General features: G+C 49.1%; 1 protein-coding gene across 2 annotated transcripts in view; it reads left to right on the plus strand.

The window, feature by feature from the left end:
• The window catches only part of AUTS2 (activator of transcription and developmental regulator AUTS2), a 1,118,970-nt gene that overhangs the window by 1,017,324 nt on the left and 77,950 nt on the right, over nucleotides 1-23,696 (plus strand). For both annotated transcript variants that reach the window (XM_047089556.1, XM_047089557.1), the window contains exon 6: nucleotides 15,468-15,519. In XM_047089556.1, coding sequence (XP_046945512.1) covers nucleotides 15,468-15,519 — 52 coding nt within the window. The remainder of the gene's footprint in view (nucleotides 1-15,467; nucleotides 15,520-23,696) is intronic.

Below are 23,696 nucleotides of genomic sequence, written 5' to 3' on the forward strand. Positions count from 1 at the left end.
TTATCAGGAAATTCTAAAAGAGTGGGAACCCCAGACAAAATAAGTCAAACAGTATGTCCCACGGAGATAACAACGTAACCTCCAAACAAATGGAAGAAGGATAATGTTATTTTCCACCGCAGAGACTGTTCTCTGTTTATAATCTAGATAGTAGATCGTAGAGAATCACAAAACCTTACGTATGGAAGATAGTAGGAGAGAGAATATTTGTCCCAACCTATATGCATTTTTTTAATGTTTATTTACTTTTGAGACAGAGAGAGACGGAGCATGAAGGGGGGGGGCGGGGTTAGAGACGGGGAGACACAGAATCCGAAGCAGGCTCCAGGCTCCAAGCTGTCAGCACAGAGCCCAACGCGGGGCTCGAACCCACAGACTGGGAGATCATGACCTGAGCCGAAGTCAGATGCTTAACCGACTGAGCCACCCAGGCACCCCCCAACCTTATATGGGTTTTAATGGTGAAGAGAAGCTTTAGTGACTTAGACCCAAGGCCACAACTGGTGGGGACTGAACCTGTTCTAAAACCCAGGTTGCCTGACCTTGCTGATGCGGTACAGTACTCTTTCAAGCACCTCACCTCCGCTGTAATGGTCTTCAGTAGCCCTGCAACCAGTTATTAAAACTCACCAGAGCCAGTGAGGATCAGGTCAGTTCTCTAATCCTCGTATAGGTCAGTTATTTGCAATCATTTTCCTGGCCTTAAGTTGTGCCTTTAAACCTAGCCAGTCATTTCACAAATGCATGTTGTCAGCTGTAAGTGAGCCCCGGGAACGGAGAGAAAATCCATCACCACTCACGAACGGAAAAACAACTCAGAGCACACGACCTGGTTGAATGTTGTTTGTAGCTTGATCTTTATATAAGAAGGACAGCATCGTACATGAAAATAAAAGCTACCAGCCAGGCAACTGTCTTCTCACCAACGTCCCCTTCTGCAAGAAAACTCGCTAGGAAATAAATCACATTCTTTACCAGCAGCACAAAGGAAAGTCTTGTTACTTAGAGGCGAGTGGCTATTTGAAAGCCTGGCTACAATTTTCCTGTTTTACTAACACTTGTAATTAAATCCGTCAACTCCCTCTAAGATTCTGTGTAAATACCAGATGCTCACTACATTTTTTTTTCCTCCTGGAGAATGTGCAAAGTTGTACACCAACAGTAGAGGAACTTCAGAGGAGGCACAGACCTGGGTGAAAGTGAGCCCGTGACCAGCCTCCCTGTGAATCGCGCACCCCACGGAGCAAGCCCCTTCCTCGTCCACGGTGGCAGTGGCTTCAGGAGCAGATGGCCCTAAGTGGGGCGTGGCAGGCCTGGCGGGAGGCAATTGAGGAAGGGAAGGAAGGCCAAGCCTCTCCTCCCTGCGCGGTCGCAGCCTGCTTTTCATGTGCTGTGGACACAGCCCAGCCAGCTGTCACTTGAATTCATGCACTTGATCGTATGGGGATCAGAGGAGGAAGTCTGGGACCGGGATGGCTCAGGACAAAACCCACCCTCCCTACGAGGGGGTGAGAAAATCCTCTTCCGGCACCTGCATTCCTCAAGGGGGAATTAGATACATACTACCTTCCCCCCCCCCTTTTCTATAAAAGAAGTGTAACTTTTCTGTCCCAGAGGTAGGTCTACTGTTTTCAGCAGTAGGCAAAGCAGCCCCCCTGGGGTTTTCCAGAATTAAATGTAGGTGCGTAGAGTTGTCATTACCCAAAGAGGAAGCTCAGAAAGTGTTAAGTGAATCACGAGAGAGGGAATCTGCATACCTGCTGGTGTTTAAATTGCAGTGTCTGGAGTGTGGGTTTCTTGGCATTTGCAACGTAAAAACTCGGAAAGGGTGGTCTCCCTCCCTCCCCCGTTCCCCCCCTCCACCCACTCAGTCCCAGCAGATTCACTCCGAGGTCTGTGAATTTACTTAAAAATATTTAACACTTCCAAAAAGTATTAGCCAAGTATTTCTGTCACACGAGCAACCCCCAGCCCCACGGGTTTTGTTGGGCGGGCAGCCACACGGGGGCTGTGTTCCCTAACCGCGGGTTTTAGGGAGCCGGCGAAGGCTCTCTCGAATGTGTGAGTCCATAGGAGGGAGTGGGTGTTAAACACTTGGAGCCCTGGCCCATGCCCACCTCAGCTACTTTCAGTTTCTATTTGAAACCAAAAATCACAAAAGAGCTGTCAGGTGGCGGCTGTGCGTTTGGTGGCAACGAGGATTCCAGATTTTATGCTAATTCGACTTCAGGTTCCTTTGAACCTGCAGCTTCATGAGGCTGTGCTTAAAACTGCAATCTGTTTTAGATAAAAGAAGGGATTACTAAAGACTTTTTAGTTTTGCAAACATTCACAGCCTCCAAAAGGAAAGGGAGAGATCAGATTTATTCTTGCATTAACATTGTCACGTTAAGTTTTCTTCTACTTTATCAAATAGAAAACTTTTCCCTATTTCGGCAGAGACTTTTCTTATTTCAGAATTTTCCCACTTCCGTTAATTATCTTTATTGCAGTAGCGTTCCTCTTCTACCCTCAAGATCCCCCCCGTCATTCCCTTACAGGGGCCAGGAAGTAGAGGTGACGGCTCATGGATGGGCCTCATCCTGGCGTGTGTTCATCTGCTTCCTTTCTCGGAACGTTGGGGCATGACCCAGATGGCTGTCTCCATTACCTGTGACTTTGTAAGAGACTGCAAATGTAACACCTCAAAACACAATTATTTGCTCAGAGTTCTGTAGGACTGTACAGAAACCATTGCTCTCGGGTCCACAGGGCTTCAACTAAGGCAGGCTCAACAGGGCCAGGGGAGCCAAAGCCAAGATGTTTAGTTGCGTGGCCGCCATGTCGTTCCTGGCTGGGGGCTGGGGACCCAACCAGGTCTTTGGTCCTGATGCCAGAATTCTCTGTGTGGGTCGGCTTGGGCTTCCTCACAACATGGCGCCCAGATTCCAAGAAGAAAGAAGCAGGAAGTTGCCAGGTCTTCTTAACGCCTAAGCCCCGAAGTCCCACAGCATCGCTCCCTCCACATTTTTCTGGTCAAGAGAGTTGCAGGCCCAGCCCAGATTCCAGAATAGAGGACACAGGCTCTACCTGCTCGTGGGAGGTTAGCATGCACGCACAGAAGTATTAGAGGCCATATTTAGAGTGTGGCTACCCCAGTGGTTGGTAGTTTAATTCATAGTCAGTTTTCAAGAGAATTGACACGTGTTCTATTGTTAGCATTATGACAGCCGGTCAGGGGGTGGGGGGGGGGGCGGGTTCTATATTCTGTGAAACCCTAAGCTGGTGGCAGTGTGTGGAAAGGACTATACAGTTTATTTTTGAGATAATGTCTCCATTCTTTTATTTTACATATTTAGTTGGCAAAGATGGGGTCATCCATTCTTAACTCATTGACTTAACCACTCTTCGTGGACCATCTACCACAGAAAAGGCATTCTATGGGGAATAGTGATGGGGGAGGGGGGTGGGGGGGTGTTAGAGCACAGTCCTGGCCCTTAAGGCATTGAATCTTGGCCCTCCAGAGCAGCATCTTGAGACCACTAAGGAAATTTAACCCCCTAAAGGATGACAGTGTCCAGAGGTGGGCCAAGAAGCAGGTAATACATGTCAGACATCATCTTGAATGTATTTCCCTAAGGAACCCTTCAAGACAACCTATAGTTTGGAGCAGAAGAAATTGCTGATTCAGTTAACTTGCAGCAAAGCTCTGTAATTGGAGATCATCCAGGACCAGAGAGGAATTAACAGGTCTTGGTAGGCGTGCAGGCTGGCCCTCACCCCTAAGTAACCTCAGTGTATGATCATAGCAGCTGGCATTCATATAGCCCTTGACCATTTCCAAAGTATGTTCATGTGATTCATAAAGGCACAGAGACAGAGCCTATTGTACTGGCCATGTTAGACTTTTCCACTCCATACTGACAGCCTGCAAGGCCCAGGGAGAACAGCTAAGATTGGAGTAAGGGCAAAAAATCAGAAACAGTCGTCAACAGGAATGCTTTCAGGAAAGCTAAACCAAGGGAATTCTTTGATATTCTAGCTGCCCACATAGTACCCCAGCAACTGTATGAGTCACCAAAACAGAAGAAGCAAATGTTGCATTCTTGCTCAACAGGAATTTCTGCAAATAAATATTTGGACCATCAGGATACTACAAAATGAAGCTAAGAGGGTAGCACAGAAGCTTCGTTAGGTCCGTGTGTGTTAGTAGACGGGGGGAATAGAATTTCCAGGACCCTCGAGATTATTGATACTTTGAGGTAACATTTTTCCAGGGAGAAAGGGCAAACCCCTTGGGAAAAGGCTGTAGGGAAAGAAAGGCTAACGTGCGTTGCAGTTGGCCACCATTTCTCACGTTACTTTTGCAGATGACCTTCGTCTAGGGTGTCCGTCACCTTTCAAACGACGAAACGTCTGAAGGTCAACTACTCACCTGTCCTGCTTCTGTTCGCACAGCTTCAGCAGCTTGTACCACGACCCTTCGGATCTGGGAACCGTTCTAGACTGTAGGTGTCAGAGTTTAGTTTGACTTAGATCTAGAACTGGCATATTCTAGATCGCCACAGGCATCGAGAGTATGTGCAGTTCCAGGTTCGGCCAACGGAATGGGGAACGGAGACTCCCCCTGTCACGCGGATGGCCGAACATGGTGTAGTGAGGAAGGCACACTACACTTGATATGCTTGTTAGAACTGCAACTCCATATTGGGTCAGGTCTTTAGACCCCAGATTGCAAACACCCACCAGTATGTAATGCTGTGATGGGGAGGGGGGAGTGGCCAAGCACAGGTGAGGGCCAGGAGGGCACGGCCTCATGTTCTTCACTTCATGCACTTGAGCAAAACATGAGATGCCCCTGGGCGACAGGAGCAGAGACTGCACATATTTTTTTTATTTTTCACCGCCTTTCTCTGTGGGATTGTCAGATTCTGAATATTAATATTTTAATGTAGATTTGGTGGGTAAGTAAGAGATAGTTTATGGTTTTCATACTTCTCCCCCCTTCTGTAGTTTATAGTACACTGTGAAGTTTGAAAGTAAAATTCTTTTTCTTGACGTCTACACTTGGAAAATATTTATTCCCCCCTGCGTCTCAATAGTATGCATCATAAACTAACCCAGTTCGGTTTATTTACTTCCCTCTTGTTGTAGCCCTATGATCAATTGTAGCAACACAGGCATATAATGGTAGAGGCTTTTGCTTTACGACAGTATGAGCATGAGATATTGTAGCCTCCTTTCGGAGTGATAAGTAATGAACCTTCCATTTTAAAATCACCTATTCGGAAGGGGTGGGTGGCACAGAGCCAGAGGGGTTTGGGGCCATCCGAGGTTGACTAGCCACTCATCACTAGGGGAGGCGATCGTGATCTACAGTTTAAAATGGGCGTCGTGGTGGCTTCGTCGGTTAAGGGTCTGACTTCGGCTCAGGTCATGATCTCGCGGTTCGTGAGTTCGAGCCCCGCGTCGGGCTCTGGGCTGACGGCTCGGAGCCTGGAGCCTGCTTCAGATTCTGTGTCTCCCCCTCTCGCTGCCCCTCCCCTGCTCAAGCTCTGTCTCTCTCTCTCTCTCTCTCTCTCTGTCAAAAATAAATATTTAAAATAAATAAATTCACCTGCCATGGATAAGGAGCAGCAGGCCCCGCAGGGAGACCTCTGCCCTGAGTCTCCCTCCACTTTATCAGGTACCCCAGTGCTTGTCAGGCACCTTACGAGCAGCCTGGGAAAGCCTCGGCCATGCATTCATTCTCTCACCAGGCAGCTGTTGAGGGAGGCCTCCCAGTACTACGCGGGGTACCGGCCGGGTAAACAAATTCCAAAATGTGAATTATACCGCAAGAAACCAGGTTGGTTCAGAAAGAAGGCATATGACAGGGAATAGACTAGCATTATATCCTCACAAATAGACAGTAAAGTGCTGGGCACTCCAGGCTCACGACTGTTTCTTATGCCATTCCTGTGCTCTGGCGGGAATACAGATGTGCAAGACATAGTTATCGAATGGTTGAATCTAAAATCACATTGAGGTGGGCGCCTGGGTGGCTCAGTCAGTTAAGCACCCGACTTCAGCTCAGGTCATGATCTCAGGGTCCGTGAGTTCGAGTCCCCTATCAGGCTCTGTGCTGACAGCTTGGAGCCTGGAGCCTGCTTCAGATTCTGTCTCCCTCTCTGCCCCTCCCTGGCTCTCTCTCTCTCCCCCCCCCCAAAAAATAAATAAACATTAAAAAAAAATTTCTAATCACATTGAGGTGGTGAGTATCCCACACAGAGAAGAGGAACAAAAAATTCAAAACACACCTCTGCACCAGTAAGAAACCATTCCCATAGTCACAGATAAAACTGTAGGCCTGTTTGAGTCAGAAATTACAATTCAGCACGTCAAAATGGCATAATTGGGATGAATGCTATTTTACGTTTGAAGAAGTTGAAGCTCTCCCTATTAGGAGGTTGATTACATCTTGCAGCCTGGTGAACTCTTCACAGCATTTTGCTTGACTCGAGATTGGATTTTATCATCTATCAAGAAGATCCCACCAGCCTTATTATGTATGTGACCCAAGCTACCCAGTCTCCAGGTTCTGACCCCATCGGAAAGGGTTGGGGCACCCAGGGTAGTGCCTGTGTGCAGGTGAGGCTCCCCCATGCAGGTGGGGCAGATCATAGCCACCACTTTCTGGATTGGTGTTTTTGATGTTCAAGTGGTTGTTTTCCTCATCAGTACGGTGGTTCGTATGGAAAGAATCCAGGAGAAGGCGTGGCCAGTGGAATGAACATCGCAGCCATACTAGAATGCGCTTTGGTTTTGTCAGCCTTCACAGTGATCGAAAAAAGAGTGTCACCTTCAATCGTAATAGCCAACACCTACAGCCCACTTACCAAGTGCCAGGTGGCGTTACTGGCAGAGACTGCAGAGGTGTGGGTACTGTTGGCCGCTCATCTTACACACGAGGAAACACGGAGGCACGAAGAGTGAAGAGATTTTTCCCAAGGTGTCCTGGCTCAGAAGTGATAGGGTGGTGACGTCAGTCAGATGCTGGCTCTTGCCCACTCCCTAAAGAATGAACAGAAACTTGCGTTTCCAAAGCTTGAAGGGCTTTAGAATTTGAAGAAATCTAGCTCCTAGAGACACTGAAATAACCCAGGTGGGGTGACCTTTCCCCAGGCCAGTTGGAGACAGAACGCCTGGGTTATCACTCGACTTCAGTGGCCTTCTTATACCACATCATTTGAAGTATAGAAACCCAAGGGGTGCCCGACTGGCTCTGTCAGTAGAGCCTGCGACTCTTGATCTCGAGGTCATGAGTTTGAGACCCACATTGGGTGTACTTTTAAAAAAAAATAACAAAAGGGGCGCCTGGATGTCAAAGTGCATTGAGCGTTCCACTCTTGGTCTCGGCTCTGATCATAATCTCACAGTTCATGAGTTCAAGCCCCACATCGGGCTCCGCACTGACCATGCCGAGCCTGCTTGGGATTCCCTCTCTCTCTCTCTGTCTCTCTCTCTCTTAAAAAAAAAAAAAAAATTAAAAAAAAAGAACTTTAAAAATAAAACATAAAATATAAAGGCTTCCTCTTTCCTTGAACTCCACCCACCGAGTCACCCACCCCATGTTCTGTCAGGGAGTGCCTGAAGTTCATTATCTTTAGGAGCGAGAACACCATACAATTGAGAAGCCTTTTCTATATAAGATGCTCCACAGAAGGCCAGAATTTGTAAGAAATAATTTACCAAAAAAGGTTTAATCTCAGCCTGGTAACTTGTGTTACAAATTGAATCAAAGCACATTTTAGGCTTCAGAACTTAGCCATTTTACATTGATGTAGAAGAAGCACCATTAGTTTTCAAATCTTGTTTATTTCTAGATGTATTTTGAGATTGAAAGATGATTCCATATTTTAATTTAGCTTGGGCTTGTGTGTGTGTGTGTGTGTGTGTGTGTTTTAAGTTTTAGCTGGTAAATCATAAATTTGGCCAAGGTCTTTGCTCATATATTAAAATCTGGTTTGGGTTCTGAAATAATTGATCTACACTGGAAAGACTATTGAGTCCATATTCTTGCTACCTGCTTTTTATTAGGGAACCCACTTTGTAAGATTTGCCCTCCTTAGATCTGGTTCAGAGGCTGAAGGCCTAAGAAGCCATGAGTGGTTAGTATGTTAAAACTTTTGAATGTAACAGAAACAGTGGCTGCCAGCCTTTGACTTTGTAATCGTCAGGTGAAAATTACAATAAAGGGAAACTAAGTTTCTCAAGGGAAAACAACCACAATGAATCTTGATTCTTGAAAGTCACGTCTCTGACCAGGATCCAGTCACCTGGGGTGATTATCCATCATTCTTTCCCTCCTCTCTCCCTTCCTTTCCTTTCCTTTCCTTTCCTTTCCTTTCCTTTCCTTTCCTTTCCTTTCCTTTCCTTTCCTTTCCTTTCCTTTCCTTTCCCTTTTTTCTTTCTTCATACTTCTGATGCTTCTATACCTCTTCCTTTCCAATTTTGACACGGATTCCCTCCCTTTCAGAAAGGAGGGGGAACAAAACCTGTAAACGAATCACGACGAACTCATTCAAGTGTCTGGGGGGAGTTGGAGGAAGGGAGCCCACCAAGTGGTGGTGGTGGGCCTCACAGGGCAAAAGCCACACAGGCTGGCACAGGGGACCGAATAGGGACACAGAGCGCAGAGGCCAGTTCTGTGGGTCCTCCAGAAGCTTGGCTGCTGGTGTTTCCACATTCCTCCTGGTTACAGATCATCAAAATATGGGGACAGATGCAGATTATCCCAGGCTGCTCTGAGATCTAGTCCCTGATAATCAGAGATGACAATCTAATGCAAGGCCTGGTAAAGTGTCAGGAATGCTGTCTGATGAAAGCAGTGCAGAGGGCTAAGTGGTTGTTTTCGTTGGTCAGCTAAGTTCCCTGTGCTTTCCTGCATCTCAGTTTACCCTGTGGGGGACTTGGCAGGAGCTCTGGCAATTTCTTCCCTGTAATATTGATTTTATTAGAGCAACAAGACAAGAAAACCATCCCGTTCTGATTGTTCCAAAAGAAACAACATTTTAATGTCTTTTCTTGAAAATTTAATGTTTGCCTTTGAGCTATCTCTCGTACTGCAGAGACAGCTTCAGAATGAAGGCCCCTAGCCTGAGGGCCTCAGCTGGGTTTTGTGACATCTTATAAGCAATTGGAAAATCCAACTGCCAACTTCTGCTTTCTGCGAGGCACCTTTCCTTCTGACTGCTTTGGGGGTAGAGGTGGAGAAAATGGCTATGACCTATCTTTAAAAAAAAAAAAAGTCTTTAGAAATACCACATAGTGCTGCCAGTTTTCGGGAAGGTGGTGAGGCTAGAGAGAAAAGAGACCCTCTTATTTCCAAAATTCCTCATATGTGAAAGTTAAAGGGGAAAAAAATTACGCCATACAGCGAGCACCCCCCCATTTTACCCTTGAGAGGTTCTTCAGGAGTGCCGTGAAATCCAACAGTGATGGATGTTGAACTTCAAAGAGGTGAGGAAGGGACATTATTGCTTTAAGCCAGTCTCCGTGGCATTTGTATGTGATATACGTCTCTCCCAAGCCCTGTTCCCTCCTCTCTTCTCTGCTGCAATCCAGGTAACAGTGGCACCAGCAGGGACATAGGACCTGTCAGTGGCCGTCACTCCCCCAAGGGAGCGTGATCTACCCTGGAACCCTCCCAGGGACAATCTCCACCTCGCTTGCCGCTTTCTCCCGCTTGTGCTGGGAAAGTCACAGCAACTTTTCCTGGGCACTAAGGAGGGACTTTGTCATGCTGCAGGTGTGGAATTAAAGCTCCAGATCTTTGCGGAGGGTCTCCTGCCCCCGTGTAGGGCCCAGTACCTTTTCAGGGTCTCTGGGGGTGAAATCATGAGTAAGGAAGCCAGAATTCTGCAGAGGGGCCACCAGGGACAGAAGGGAGCTGGGTAGGCTTTGGCAGGAGTGGATTGTACAGGGGAACCCGCCAAACACCAAGTTTGTGGTCAGTGAGCCCCCACACCCTCCTTCTCAGACCCTACACCGAGCACTAGAGAACACAAGGATGACAAATGATACGGTGATAGTGATTGCCCTCCATTTAGTGAGGCTGTGCGTTGCTTTCGTCCTTTTCCTACATCTGGTAAACGCCTGGGGAACCAACCCGCTCCCCTTTTGTGCGTGTGAGGTGTGCAAATATAAGTGGATTTGAAGAGTAAGGGGCGGGGGGTGTTTGTAAATGGCCAGTTCATCCCTCTGGATTATCCCTAGGACTTGACAAACTGCATTGAGTCTCTGATCGTGGTGGGAATGAGGCGAGATGAAGACCTTTTTGTTCTAATACTGGACTCTGACCACCACCACCACCCCCCCCCCCCCCCGCCGCTTCATTTTCAACAGTGGGCATATTATTTTGTTTTGAGCACCTACTGTGTGCCGGGCGCTCGACCTACATCACTTTCTCAGCAGGCCCTCACAACCGCCCAGAGAGCCCTCTGCAGACGAGACTGGCCTGGTCTCAGTTCCACCCCAGGCTGCGGGCCTAGTGGCCTTTCCCTGCCGCGGCGCGATATTGGAAGCGGCAACTGTGGGGAGGGCGAGGAGCGTTGCAGTTCCCGCCGCGCCCGCCCGCGGGGAAGGCAGCCGTGGGGACCCAGGGCCCGAGGCGCGGGGGGGAGCGACAGCTGTCGATGTCGCACCCGGGGACTGCGCCCCCGCGGGGCCGACCCGGCGCCGGGGCCGAGAGGAGGGGCGGCGAGGGGCGGGGCGCGCGGGGCGGGACGGAGGAGGGGCGGCGGCACCGGCGGCTCGGGCTCGGCGCGCCGAGGAAGTCCCGCTCCGAGAGCTGCGAGCGTCTGGAGGAGGCGCGCTCGGCGCAGTCGGGGAGCGAAGTCCGGAGCGAGGGGCCCCCGTGCCGCCGCCGCCCCCTCCTGCCGCCCGTCCAGCCTGGGAGTCCGCGGCGCCGGCGGCGGCCGCCGATGGAGTTCACTTGAGCGGGGAGCCGGCGGGAGAGGCAGGCGCCCGCGAGCGGAGCGCGGGCCGGAGCCCAGCCAGCCCCGGGCGCTCCCCGCCGCCCGCCCGCCGCCCGCGAGCTCCGGCCAGGAGGCGCCGTCGGCCCCGCGCAGCCTTCCCGGCGCCCCGGCCGCTGCAGCGTTCCCGCGCCGCGCCCGGCGAGATCGGCCCCGAATAAAGACTCCCGGAGCGTCTCCCTCCAGAGCCTCGGCGGCGGCGGCGGGACCGGGACCACTCGGGCCGCGGCGCTGCTGGAGAGGCGGGACCGACAGTCGGGGAGCCCGAGGCGGCCGCCGGGGAGAAGCCGCCGCCGCCGCTGCCGCCGCCGCCGCCGCGCGCCCTCCTCCTCCTCCTCCCTCTCCCTCCTCCCTCCCTCCGCACATGGTCTCCTTTGTCCTGTCGCCGCCGCCGCCGCCTCGCTCTTAGCTCCGCGCGCCGCGGCCGCGGCTCGGGCCGCTCCTCTCCGCCTCGCCCGCCCGCCGGCCCGCCCGGGACGCTGCTCGGGTCCCCGCCGTGCCCGGCCCGACCCGTGCGCCGCAGGAGCGGCCCGGAGGCAGCGGGCGGGCGCGGATCGGGCGCTCCCCCCGCCGCCCGCCGCCCGGCCTCGGCCGCGCTGGATGTGTGCGCGGCGCTGGCGCTCGGCCGCCGCCAGCTGCTGCTCTCGTACGGATTTGGGTCCCGTGCATCCGCTTTCAGACTTTCGCGAGGAACCGAGGACAGACTTGCGGACGCAGCCCGGTCGGAGTTGGGCGTTTTCTCTTCGTGTGTTTGGCCGCTTTTTTCCCCCTGGTCTCTGCCGATCCCCCATCGTGAGCCCTGCTAAGGAACCAAACCATGAACTTGGGGCTGACAGGACCGCTTAACCCTTTGCGACCAGGTAATGCAGCCCCGGGGGCGCGGCTCCCTCGCTCGCCGCCCGCGCTCGGAAGGGAGGCGGCCGGGTCGGGGGTCTTTGTTGCGGCGGCCGGGCCCGCGGGCAGAGGTGGCAGGGGCGGGCGCCTCGCGTCTGGCGCGCCCGGGCCCCCCTTCGCCACCCCTCCTCCCTCTGCCCTCCCTCCCACCCTCCCTCCGCGGCCTGGCCGCCCGCCTTTGTACTTTCCTCCGTGGGCCGGCCGAGCTCGGCCGGGGAGCGGCGGCGCGGACGTGCCCGGCAGGGCCGGGGGGCCGCAGCCGGCCCGGCGCCTCCGGTCCCGAGGGGCTCCAGCCGACCCGGGGCCGGGGCCCGGGCCGGGGCCTGCGCCCAGTCGGGCTGGAGACCGAGGCGCGGCGTGGCGCTGCCGCTCCGAGGTCGGGATCCCGGCCCGCACGCGGTGCCAAGGGAAGGCAGAGGAGGTCTGGGCTCGCGATCGGCGGCAGTCGCTGAAAGAACTCGCGCTTAAGTTTCGAGGAGGCTTCTCTTCCCTTGTTGGGAAGTCCCTCTTCCTGCGGGCGCGGGTGCGGAGGGCGCCCCGGGGTCTGCGGCCGGAGAGAACGGAGGTGGCCCTCGAACCCGAGCGGCCGCATCCCACCCCCGTCTGCACGGAAGGCTCGCATTCGTTTTCCCATTCTCGGCGCTCTTTCCTCCAATCTGTTTGACTTATTAACTTTTCCCTAAACACCAACTACTGCCTCCAGTAATTTTTTTAGTATCAAAAAAAAATCTCTCCCTCCCCCCCCTCCCCCTATTAAAAAGCAGCCAAAAGAGAGCTTTGTTTTTCTGTCCTTTTTAGATGCAGCCACTTTACGCCCTCACCCTCCCAAACCGAGCGAGGGGCGTGAAGCGAAATGAGGGCAAAATGTAGGAGTCCTTAGCGTGTAAGGGTGCCCCTGTGTTAAAAAAAGGAGAGAAGGGAAACCTCCACTCGCCTCTCGCTCACCATGTTTCCATTCGACGTTCGTGATGGAAAAAATAAAAGTAAAAAACCGGCCAGGAAAATGGCCCAGGTAGTACAAGGAATTGCAGACTTTTTTTTTTTTTCTTCTAAAAATCATGAAAAAGAAAACGTCCCCGAGATAAAGGGCCAGATAATTTACACAGATGCTTTAAAGGCAGAAGTCGAATTTGGAAAGTTGGTGGAGGAAATGTAAAGGATTTTCTTGTAGTTTCCACTTCAGACTTTGGCCAAGAAGCTCCTTTCTGACTTCTCAGGACGGTGGGCCGCCATAGTTTCAACCACCTGGGTGGGAGAAGGAAGGGATCCAGAATCATTTCATGATGAGCCAGTGTCCCATTGCAGTGTTTTTCTTTGGGGTGTTTTCCTCCGGAGGCTTTTTTTGAGGCGGCCCCTTCCCCAATCAGAAGAGGCATCGTTTCAGGCTTTGTGACATGCATCAGAAAATTAAAGGGCTCAGCTTTTATTAGCAGGCACACTCCTAATCTTCTCTGAATATCCTGTCAGACTTAGTTCCTTAATAACTTACTGGTTGGCATCATAATCACTTTTTTAAGTTCGCTTCAGGTATAAGGAACACTTAACCGCCTCCTCGAGAATAGCGTGTGTTGTGTAGACCAGGGGAGCCGACAAAAGGCCACAGCCCCAAGGAGGTGTTTCAGACAACCGGAGGGCCTGTTAACCTGCAGCTTCTGTCCTATTTGCTCTCTCTCATACACCCACACAAATAAAAACTCAATCGGGAACCATTTCCTTTCCTCACCCACGTTCTCTGCATTTGGGGTGCATTTGCATTTATTGTCCTATTTCTTTGGGCCAATTAGACAGATTTTAATAGGTAATCCCTGTATCCGCAAAGGTGATTTCCGTTTTAAGATGATTTCATTAATGGACTGTTTTTCTTTCTTTTAAACATATCAGCCGGAGTTTGTTTTTTAAAAGCCATGAATTTAACACAGCCCGTCCAGTTTAAACTAGGAGATGCTTTTTCATTCAAGAATGGTGACATAGGCTTATCTCTGAGTTTTTAGCAGGGAAAACTCACATTCCTAGACATCTCACTACAGATAGCAATATCACAGCACTATTACTGTAATTTTTGCCTTTATTAACAATCTTTCTGACTTGTTTAAGGCATATTTTGTTTCTTTCTCCATGCCACACTTTTTTGGCAGCTTATTTTTCCGAAAAGCTATTGTATAGTTTTATTTAATTACCTCTAAGGTGTCAGGAAGGCCTTTGGCATATTTTTTATTCATACAAAAAAAATTTTTAAAGCTATCTAGGGTTTATTTTAAACTGTATATACATGTGTGTGCAGGCCAATCCCTGTTTTACACATACATTCATTTTTTCCCCTTGATCTATTAATTTTCTGAACCACCTCTACAGTAGGGAGGTTAGGAGGAAAATAAAGGGGGAAATACTCATAATAAAAATACTTTTTGTCTTTCTGTATCCCTTGCATTGAAAACCAGAATATGTTCCCCAGATATACATAAGAATATCTCTTTTTCATCAACATAACACAGAAAGGCTAAATTGAGTACCTTCTTTGTCCCCAAAGTCAGCCCCCCAGCCCCAGAGTCACAGAATATGCTGTGCTTGGGATATACCCTCCCCCCAATTCTTATAGTTCCTTCTATATTTGTTCAACATGCTATGCTTTGCTTTGTCAAAATATGCATCTCTGTATAAAGTGTGAAAGACAAATGATTTACAAGGGTTGCATGGCAAGGGTTACAGCATAGCCATTGTAACTTTAAATGCAGGTCCATTTTCAGATTATCTTAGTGGGGATGCTCATGTTTACTTCAATTGTTTAATTTTTTCTAGAAGTTCTACAAATATTCCGTGCCTCTACAGCATTATGGCATTTTCCTCCAAATCAACTGTGTGTTTATTTTCCAGAACATTAGTGTATAATTTACCCTGGCTTTACTCTTGCTGTTGAAACAGGTTTATCTCACTTTCCTCAAGCCACTGTAGTAATTAGCAGATACGATTCTAGAAAATGGGAAGGATGTAACGCTTATGGCATGCGTCGTGTCAGGTTTGGGGGCAGGTCAGCTTGCTTCTGTTTCAACACCAAGGTCGTCCTGGTTTGCTAGGAAGAACAAGCATCTCGAGGTCATCAGCTGAACCTTTAAATTAATTTCCGGAAGTGCTAGCCATTACTTTTTAGTGAGGAAAAGCATAGCGTTAAATAATAGGCATTTCTGGGTTGTGAAAGAAAATTGAAAAATAGGCATGTCTGTACATCTCAGAGAAAAAAAAGCACCATTTCCAAAATAATGATCTGTCAACGAAATTGCAAAATCATTATGTGAATGAGCTGAATTGCTTTGTGTATCATCTCATAGAAATATGTTTTGCACAGATAATATGTCTAATAAGGACACGTTTTTAAAATCAGATTTTTTCCCCCAGCAAAGAGCTGCACTGCAGGTCTGTCTCGTGCAGTCAAATAGCGCCACCTTATGGACGATTGGGGGAAATTGCTGCTTTCCCTGTCAGGTTTTGCTAAAAATGTAGTGAACTGGTTGAAAATCAGTGATGATGGTGATGACAATATTAACGACCATAATCACATTTTTTTCTCCCTTTCTTGTTTTTCAGGCATCAGATGCCAGCTCTGAAAAGCTCTTCAATACTGTTATTGTAAACAAAGGTAAGACACCTTCGTTCTGAGCAATGGCTGATTTTTGTATTTGTTTCATTGTCGTTGCCTAGAAAATCAGAATAAAAAACAAACGGTCTTTCATTTTTCACTCTGGAGCCACGATTCACCCTGTGTGTTTTTTGCCTGAGACAGATTCTGTATGCTTTGGTGTTGTATTCCAGAATGGTTTCTTTTTGAAGAATACGCTGAATCCTTATTTAAATTGCTTTGACTAAGAAATCACTGCTATCTATGTGAGTTTAATTTAATGCAGGAAGCGGTAATGGAGAATAATAGTTCTCAAAATGCCTTCACTTTATTGTTACTTATCAACTACCCCGCAGTCGGAGAACTATAAATAGAACTATAAATAGCTGATTCGTCCTGCAGACCCTGATAACCAGTGGATGTTTAGTATGCACTGGCTTATGGTCATAACCCAAGCCTCAGTCTGCTGTGGGCTTTCTGTGAAGTTCATAAATGAGCAAGAGGGCAAAATTTAAATATGTGCTGTCCCATTAATTTCTTCCAAACTGCAATATCAGACTAAGACAGGCTAATGATATAACAGTGCATTAAGGGAAAACTTGTCCTCGATCACTGCAGTTTTCATTTGTAGCAATGTTGTTGGAAATCACGAAATCGAAGGGAGTCTCCAATCACTGCCTTCGCAAAGGTGTATCATTGGAAAGGTATAAATTACACACACTGAGTGACTTTCTCCCCTTCGCTGTGGAACCTGATTTGGGTGCTTGCATGGTCGGTACTAAATACAGACGGGGTGCTGTCTGTGGTAGTCTCCTGCTGTTGTTACCTGGGACCAGTACTTGGTACAAGTTACAGAGTGGGGCCTCCCTGGAGTGGAGGAATGTGAGGCCACTTCCACATCTGCTTAGTTGCCTTGGCCAGCATTTTTGCAAGCTGGGTTCAGTAAGACACATTTCCAAGTGCTGGGTTTTTGGTTGTGTTTTTGTTTTTTGTTATTTGTTTTGTTTTTGTTTTTTTTGAGCTCCCAGATTATTTCAGAATTTGAACCCAACTGCCATTTTAAATAGTACATTATGTTTAGAGTTCCCTTGAGGTGTTGATGCTAGTGTGATGGCTGCTACTCCCAGAATTATTGTCACATTGAGTTTTTATCTTTTTTATGGCATGATGGAGTATTCCGGTTTTATATGTCATCATATTTTTTGATGGACTGGAAGTTTGTATAAATTTGTTATCCATAAGGCTAAAAGCCCAATAAAAGAAGATGCTTGTGGTTCATAGCATGCAGTGCTCATATGTACAAATGCCTAATTGTTTATTGCTCGTTTTGATGAGGGAAGGGGATGGGTAGACATGAGTCGATCCAAATCTGGGTGAGAGAAGGGGGTGGAGGAGGAGATAAAAGTTAGGACAGGGCCTGGAAAGGAGGTCTCGGGTGCCCCCCGCTCCCCCCCCCCCCCAGGACCTCCAGCCCCAAGCTTCCCTTCTGCTTCTGCTCATTGGCTCCAAAAAGCTTTGGAATGTGTGTCCCCTCTCTGGGATCAGCCCTAGAGTGGGAGCTGGCTCCGTTCCGGGACCTGCGTTGAGGCCCTTGCTGCCCTCACCGAGCTGAAAGGCTCTCTCCAGGGAAGTTGAAGAGTGATTGATGAGAATGGCTCCTCACAGCCCCGACTCCCCCACCCCTGCCCTCCTTCCCTTTTCCAATCAAACGTTTCCCACATTCTTATTTTTGTTTACTTACAGAGTGTGATTTGTGGCATCTATTTGGTTGTGAATAGTCATCCCCCTGACAGGGTGCCTTTCTTCTGAGCTGCTTTTCTGGGGGTGATTTAGTTGCCTTGAAAGGATTAAGGTTTCTTTGTGTGCACTAAAATCAACATAGGCTTTTTCTAAGCTTTGCTTGGGAAACCATACACAAATAAGCATTTTAGTTGATGGCAGATTATTCCTTTGCCCCTTATTTCCATCAAAATGGCCTTTCTTTTCTCCTCCAGAGTTTCCCTTAATGCCTTATGCTAATTCCTGTTGGTAACATGAATGACAAGAGAGGAATCAATGCAAATCCAGGTGCGGCAAAGTCGACTGACTGGTACCCAGCACCCGCCCTCCCCCCTGGAGAGAAGGAGATTAGGGGGGCGGGGGAGGGGGGGAACGCTTGGGGACAGTTTTGTTAAGGGGATTAGTATTCAAACTGCTAAATATCAGGAAAACAACTTCAAAAAGAGATTCATTGTAGAGTGATAACGTCAATAATTGCTTCGAGACAGGTGCACGGAGTCTCGATATGTGCTTGTGGTTTTTGCTCTGTTTTTACTCGGGGTAGTGGCAGTGTTTACTGGACGGATGGTTGACAAGGCCTTCAAGGAACTGTCAGCTTCGTGCACGTCAAGTTCAAGTTCTCCTGCAAAGCGGCCTGCCTGCCCGTGCGTCAGGTCTCCCGTCTCTGTCCAGTATTCTTAGCCAAGAGCAATAAGAAGCATTGTAAGAAAGGGCACATTTACACCAGGTAACAAACACTGCTGGCAAAATCTTCAAGGCTTCAGCTTATCGAACAGTCTAACGAGAGTGCAGGGAATCTGACACGTGTGTGTCTCCGCCTCCAGATGTTTAAAGCTGCATATCACCTCCCCCTCCCGGGACTCCCACAGTGTTCTGGCCTTAGAGAAGCCTGGCTTTCAGCTGCTGGTGAGATTATGCTGGTGAGCCTGGTGGCGGGCAGATTTGGTCCATAAAATTTCACCGTGGGAGGGCAGTGCTAATCTCACAAGCTGATTGGGGCGGGGGAGCGGGGCGCAGCTTTGATGTTGGGCTGAGCGGTCTGGGGACAGAGCTCCGGCTGAAGCCGCGGGGGCTACGACCCGGGTCCTGTGGGTCTGTGAGCTTCAGTAAGCCATTTCGCCTCGTTAGGTGAGAATTTTCAACCACGGCAGAACCTCCTGGTCCTGCGCCAGCGTCTCTGGTGGGGAGCAAACAATTAGTTGGGACGGGAGGAGGGGCTGAAGCAGAGGAGGTACGCGTCACTTCTGCCTTTGGATTTTATTTTGACTTTTCTTGTATTGTACCGTCTGTCCAGTTTAGTAGAGAACTCGTAAGGCTCTTGTGTTTGGGGGATGTGAATCATCGCTTTCCTCCGATGCCTTTAATTTCCCGTTGTAAAACGAATCAATCAAACAGCGCATGCTTGCACGTACATGCAACACGCCCAGTGAGAGCTGACCGTGTCAGAAGAGGTGGGGAGGTAAGCCTCCCAATTGCAGGGCTTAGGGTTGTAGACATTACAAAAAAAAAAAAAAAAAAGTAAAAAACAACAAAAAAGAGTTGAACCTTAATCAAGGTCATGGTTGCCTTATTTAATCTTTATGTGTTTAAATGTTTACAGGATGTTCATGTGAATTTTATGAATCCTTCTGTCTTTGTGACTCAACCATCTGCCAAAGAAAAAATTAATTTTCCCAGGGAGACAGACACACACAGAGAGAGACCGACTAACTTCTTGTCTGTATTTAGTTGGTTGAACTGCTGCTATAGGAGAGACAGGATTGGTCCCCCAAATTCTGGACTGTGTATCCTTAAAAGGAACTCCGCAGTCAATTCAGTGTCTCCAGCCAGTATTTATGACCCTTTCTTACCCACTCTGCGTCCTCCTCCTGGATGGTTTTGCCGCTTTGCTATGTAGGCAGAAATGCAGATGAGAACTTTGCTGTCTGTGCATGACCATCTGGCTAAGAGAGTTAATCTCTGTCACACTCTGGAAGGGCCCCAGGGCAGAGCTACCTGAGGAGGAAAGAAGAAAAGCGAGGAAGCCCTGTCTGGGAGTTAGGGGTTCCCTGGAGCCCTCTGTTTACAGGACATCAGCCCTGGTGTGGGTCCCCGTTCTAGGTCAGGGGAAGAGAAAAGGCCTGTAATCGCTACCCCTTCTCACCTCAGAGCCCCCTTTTCCAGGACCCAGCCTGCAACCAGGGCAGTTAGAGAAGATGAGAGGTGGCCAAGAGGGGCATTTCACCCCACGACTTTCTCACCCCTTCTCTTTAACTTCCCCCTTGTCTCTCACATTTTAGTGTCCGGCCCCCTCCGCCAGCTTTTCAGGAGCCGGGCCCGGCCTAATGGACATCTGGGAAGGGCTAGGCGAGAATGAGGCCCCCAGATTTGTGCTGTGAGCACCCAGGGTCTACTGAAATGTGAACTTCAAAGGAGCACCCGCCCGCCCCTCCGCGGGACCCCAGCCCTCCCCCCCACCCCACACCCCAGCAGGCCAGCCGTGGGGAATTCTGGGGGAACCCGCATCCACCCTGATGAGCACCAGATGGAACACTGAGGCCACCTGGAGCTCTCTCTGACTAGAGCAGTTTGTCCTTTTCCAGGCCCGACCAGACTAGGGGACATACAGCCTGTCCTTGGGGTCGATTTTGCACGGAGGGTTTCCGTGGGACACAGATGAGGTCGAAGCCTTCAAGGTAGTGGGGCCTTTGGGTATTTTTGACCGTGTGGTTTTATCAGCAGCATAGAAGGAAAAGCCGGCCAAAAAATTGGTGGAGATTTGAGAAGATGAGGTGAGAAAAAAGTTGCTAGACATAAGATACGCTAGTATCTATTTAACGGTGATGATCTCACCTCATTCATTATGTTTAGACATAAAAGGGGGATTCTTCGGTTTGATGACAAAATAAAAGTTATATTCCCACCGGGACCACCGTTGGCTTTTATGAAAAGCCCATCCCCTAAAACAATCCTGTGCTTTCTCTGTTAAGTGGAAACAGTGCAGTTGACCATGGGATAGCTTTCTTTAAAAAGAAAAACTTGATGTAGAGTTTGAAACCCACTTATAATGAACATATGGAGAGCATTTTACACTTCCTTGCAGTGTCTTGGGTCCCCTCCTAAGGAGAACAGGATGGAAAGGACATCCCCCATGTGCAGAAGAGCGAACTGAGCCAATTTCAGCGTCTGTGAATCAGTTGCGTTTTTGTAATGTCTTAAATCCTAGATGAGGGAAGACTGTCACTCTTTTTCTTTCTCTGGACCTTTTTTTGTTCTGCTTCAGAGCAATTTCTTGGGTCTTGAGGAGATAGAGATGTCTGATGTGTGGAAAATTAAATACTATTGAAGGGTAATTGGTGCTTGATTCAGACAAAGGAGTTATGAGTAGTTGGGGTCCTTCTACTACCCCACACTGCAAATAGCACGCAATCAGCTCCTTTTGTTATGGAAATTGACCTTCCTATAGGAGCCAGACTCTTACGCACAGAATCTGTTGTATAGAATTATTCCTTGAAAATTCTTGGAAACAGATGCCTTCTACAGTTAGCGTGAGACCACCAGCAAGGGCCTAAAAACCTTCCACGTTTTTGTGAGGAGAATGTTTCTCTCCGGATAGTTTCCCATTAACTGTCGCCTGATCTTTCCCTGCCCTTGTGTATGGACAGAGATGGGAGATCCTGGGTATTTAAATGTTGGATCCCATCCCCGGACATTTGGGGAAGGGGTGGGAGATGTTCTGAGCATGCAGACTGATCCCGATGGCGTTTTTGGAGAACTCTGGCGGCGAGGCCCCCCCTTCCAGATAAAAAGCGGGCCCGTTCTCTGGACCCAGAACCACCCCTGTGAGCTGGAGATGACAGTGTAACCGCCCCCTTCCTTTTAGTCGGATGATCGGACTCCGCTCGATTTACTTTGGAACCCACTACAGCTCTCTTCGCTTACTCCATCCGTTTGCTCGCTGCTGTCCTCTGAAAGAATGTTCTCCATCTTTGGCAATATCGGCCAAAAAACCCCAAAAAAGCCTGCCTGCTGACCAGCCCCTCCCTTCAGTCCATTCACATTTAGCGTTTTGTTTCGCCGACGCTGTGGTATTTGATTGTGTCAGAAAAAGGACTAGGCACTCGTAGCGCACTGTTGCGATTAAAAAAAACAAAAAACAGCCAGTCTGTTCTGGAGAGTCTTCAGTGAGAGCCGTTCTGTGACAAAGGGCCTCCTCACTAGTGACACTTTCAAGTAGAGGGGTCAGCTCCGGGCCTGGAGAGTTTCCTGCACGGAGGAAGCCTGTGGCCATCCCGGGGCCTCTGGATTATTTCTAGTTTCTGACAACGGCAGAAAAATGTTGTTTTCTCTGAAAATGTATGTTTATTTAACTAGGTTTCTTTTTGCTTCACAATCTGGATTCTATTCAGTCAGTTACCACTCCAATTAACTAACAATTATTTAACATTAACAGTAATTACAGACGCCAGTTAAGCGCCTACAGATGTCAACTGTTAGCTTTGTACCTAATCACTCAATGAAATGGAGAAAGTTCAACAAACATCAATTAGCCAAGCAATTAGTATGAGTTAGGAAAGAGCATGTTATCATGTGTGAGCTGATTCAATTTATTTTATTTTGGCAGTAAAACACACACAGGCAAGCAGCAATAAGTTCCTCAGATAAGATAAAACGCTATTGTTTTGCAGCTTACATAAGAATTCTTTCCTTTCCTGTGCAGAAGTCAAATACACTCTTGCCTGGAATTTATTGCACAAACAAAATTTGTCTCAATTACTCAGAAAGCCCAGCAATGCTCAGGCTTCAGGAAGCAACTTGGGTGAATTATGAATCCAGCAAATATACTGTATAAGGATATGTCAGAAATTTCAGTGGAGAAATGATTGATTCCCACTCAAGTAATCTCCTTCGTGCATTTCGGATTTTTACGGGGTTTATCCTAAACCTATGGTGGAGCGATTACACCAGTGATGTTATTAATTTCATGGTGCCTGAACTTTCGCTCAGCTGTCTTTGATTTAGCCCGGGGCGAGCATCAAAGTGTTTTTACCTTCTCGCCCAGCCTGTGCTCTAAAAACGGGGAAGCGGGTCTCAACGGCAGACCCACTTTGTGAATCCACCAAAGACATTCCGGGCCTCGATTCAGAGAGCCCCCCGCCCCCTCAGCCCCCACCCCCACCTCCACCCCTTAGACTTGACTTCCATCAACCCACCGAGCTTGCCTGGACTCAATGGGGCAGTGCGTTCCAGGTCCTGATTCTGCAAGGTTGCCCGTAAATGGGCGTTTGGAGATGCGTTTTACCTCCAAGTGGAAAGCTGGCCATGAATGGCTGTGCCTCTGGTTCCCCTCCTACAAATGATTTCTGGCTAACTTTGGAAGCCTATGGATAGGAGTAGAAGGAGCCAGTCAGTCCTCCGTGGGGCGCTCTGTCAGGTCACTGTGGGTGTTAGGCGCAGAACTTTCCATCCGAGCAGACCTCTTCAGCAGTAGAGGTTCAGTCCAAGAACTGAAAAGTAAATCTTCCGCCTGGTACAGCTTCGGGTGGAGGGCCAGTGTGCCTTTCTGTTGTGAACCTCGTGCCAACGAATAGTGGACTCTCCTGGCCGGTTCTGGAGGGATGTCTTTGCCCTTGTACATCAATAAAGAGGGTCTGTGTTCATCTGCTTTTACTGCACCCCATGCTGCAGACGCCTGCAAGATTAAAGGTCAGCTGCGGACCAGCTGAGGTCAGCTGCGGACCAGCTGAGGTTCATCGTCTTTATTCCAGGACCCAGGCCAAACCAGCAGCCCCCCATCGTGCCCAAGGCTAGTCATCTTGGTAGAGGGAGAAGAGTAGAGAGAGAACCATAGAATTTGGAGGCAGCGTGTGGCGTTTCTGACCTTCTCTTTGGCCAGAACAAGTGCCCAGGGCATTCTCCACCACACCGTCCCAAGCTATTTTATGTCCCCTGGATGTCGGTAGGACCCTGCCCTCGATGGGGGAGGGGCCTTCCCGGATGCCCAGGGTGTATCCTGACACCCAGGTAACTCCTTGTCATGGTCCCTACATGGCAGCCGGGCTCAACTTCGGGCATCTCTGATCTCCTCCCCTTCCAGTAAGACCACATTCCTCCATGTTTCTACTCCCCATGCCCATTCCTGTGCCTGTAAGTGGACTTGTCTTTACTTTTAGCCAGATTTTATTAGAAGTGACTAAGGACTTTCAAGCATTTCCCTAGCAACCGATGACAGCAGCACGAGGCCCAAATCCACACCGAGGCAGGCGGGGGGCCTGTTAATAGGAGGAGTGTTCCGTGGGCGCGCAGAGCCTCTCTGACCCTCGTAAACCTTGTCTTATAAAGGAGGAGGTTGAGAGCACATCATTGCTTTTTCTAAGAGTCCTTTTGAAGAGGGAAATGTCTCAAGTGTGCCTGTTAATAGACTGATGTGGGAGGCGGTT

This window comes from Lynx rufus, unplaced genomic scaffold (genome assembly GCF_022079265.1).
Source record: "Lynx rufus isolate CCGP_SWC_20201006 ecotype Redwood Valley unplaced genomic scaffold, mLynRuf1.p SCAF_27, whole genome shotgun sequence".
In the NCBI taxonomy this organism is placed as follows: Eukaryota; Metazoa; Chordata; class Mammalia; order Carnivora; family Felidae; genus Lynx; species Lynx rufus.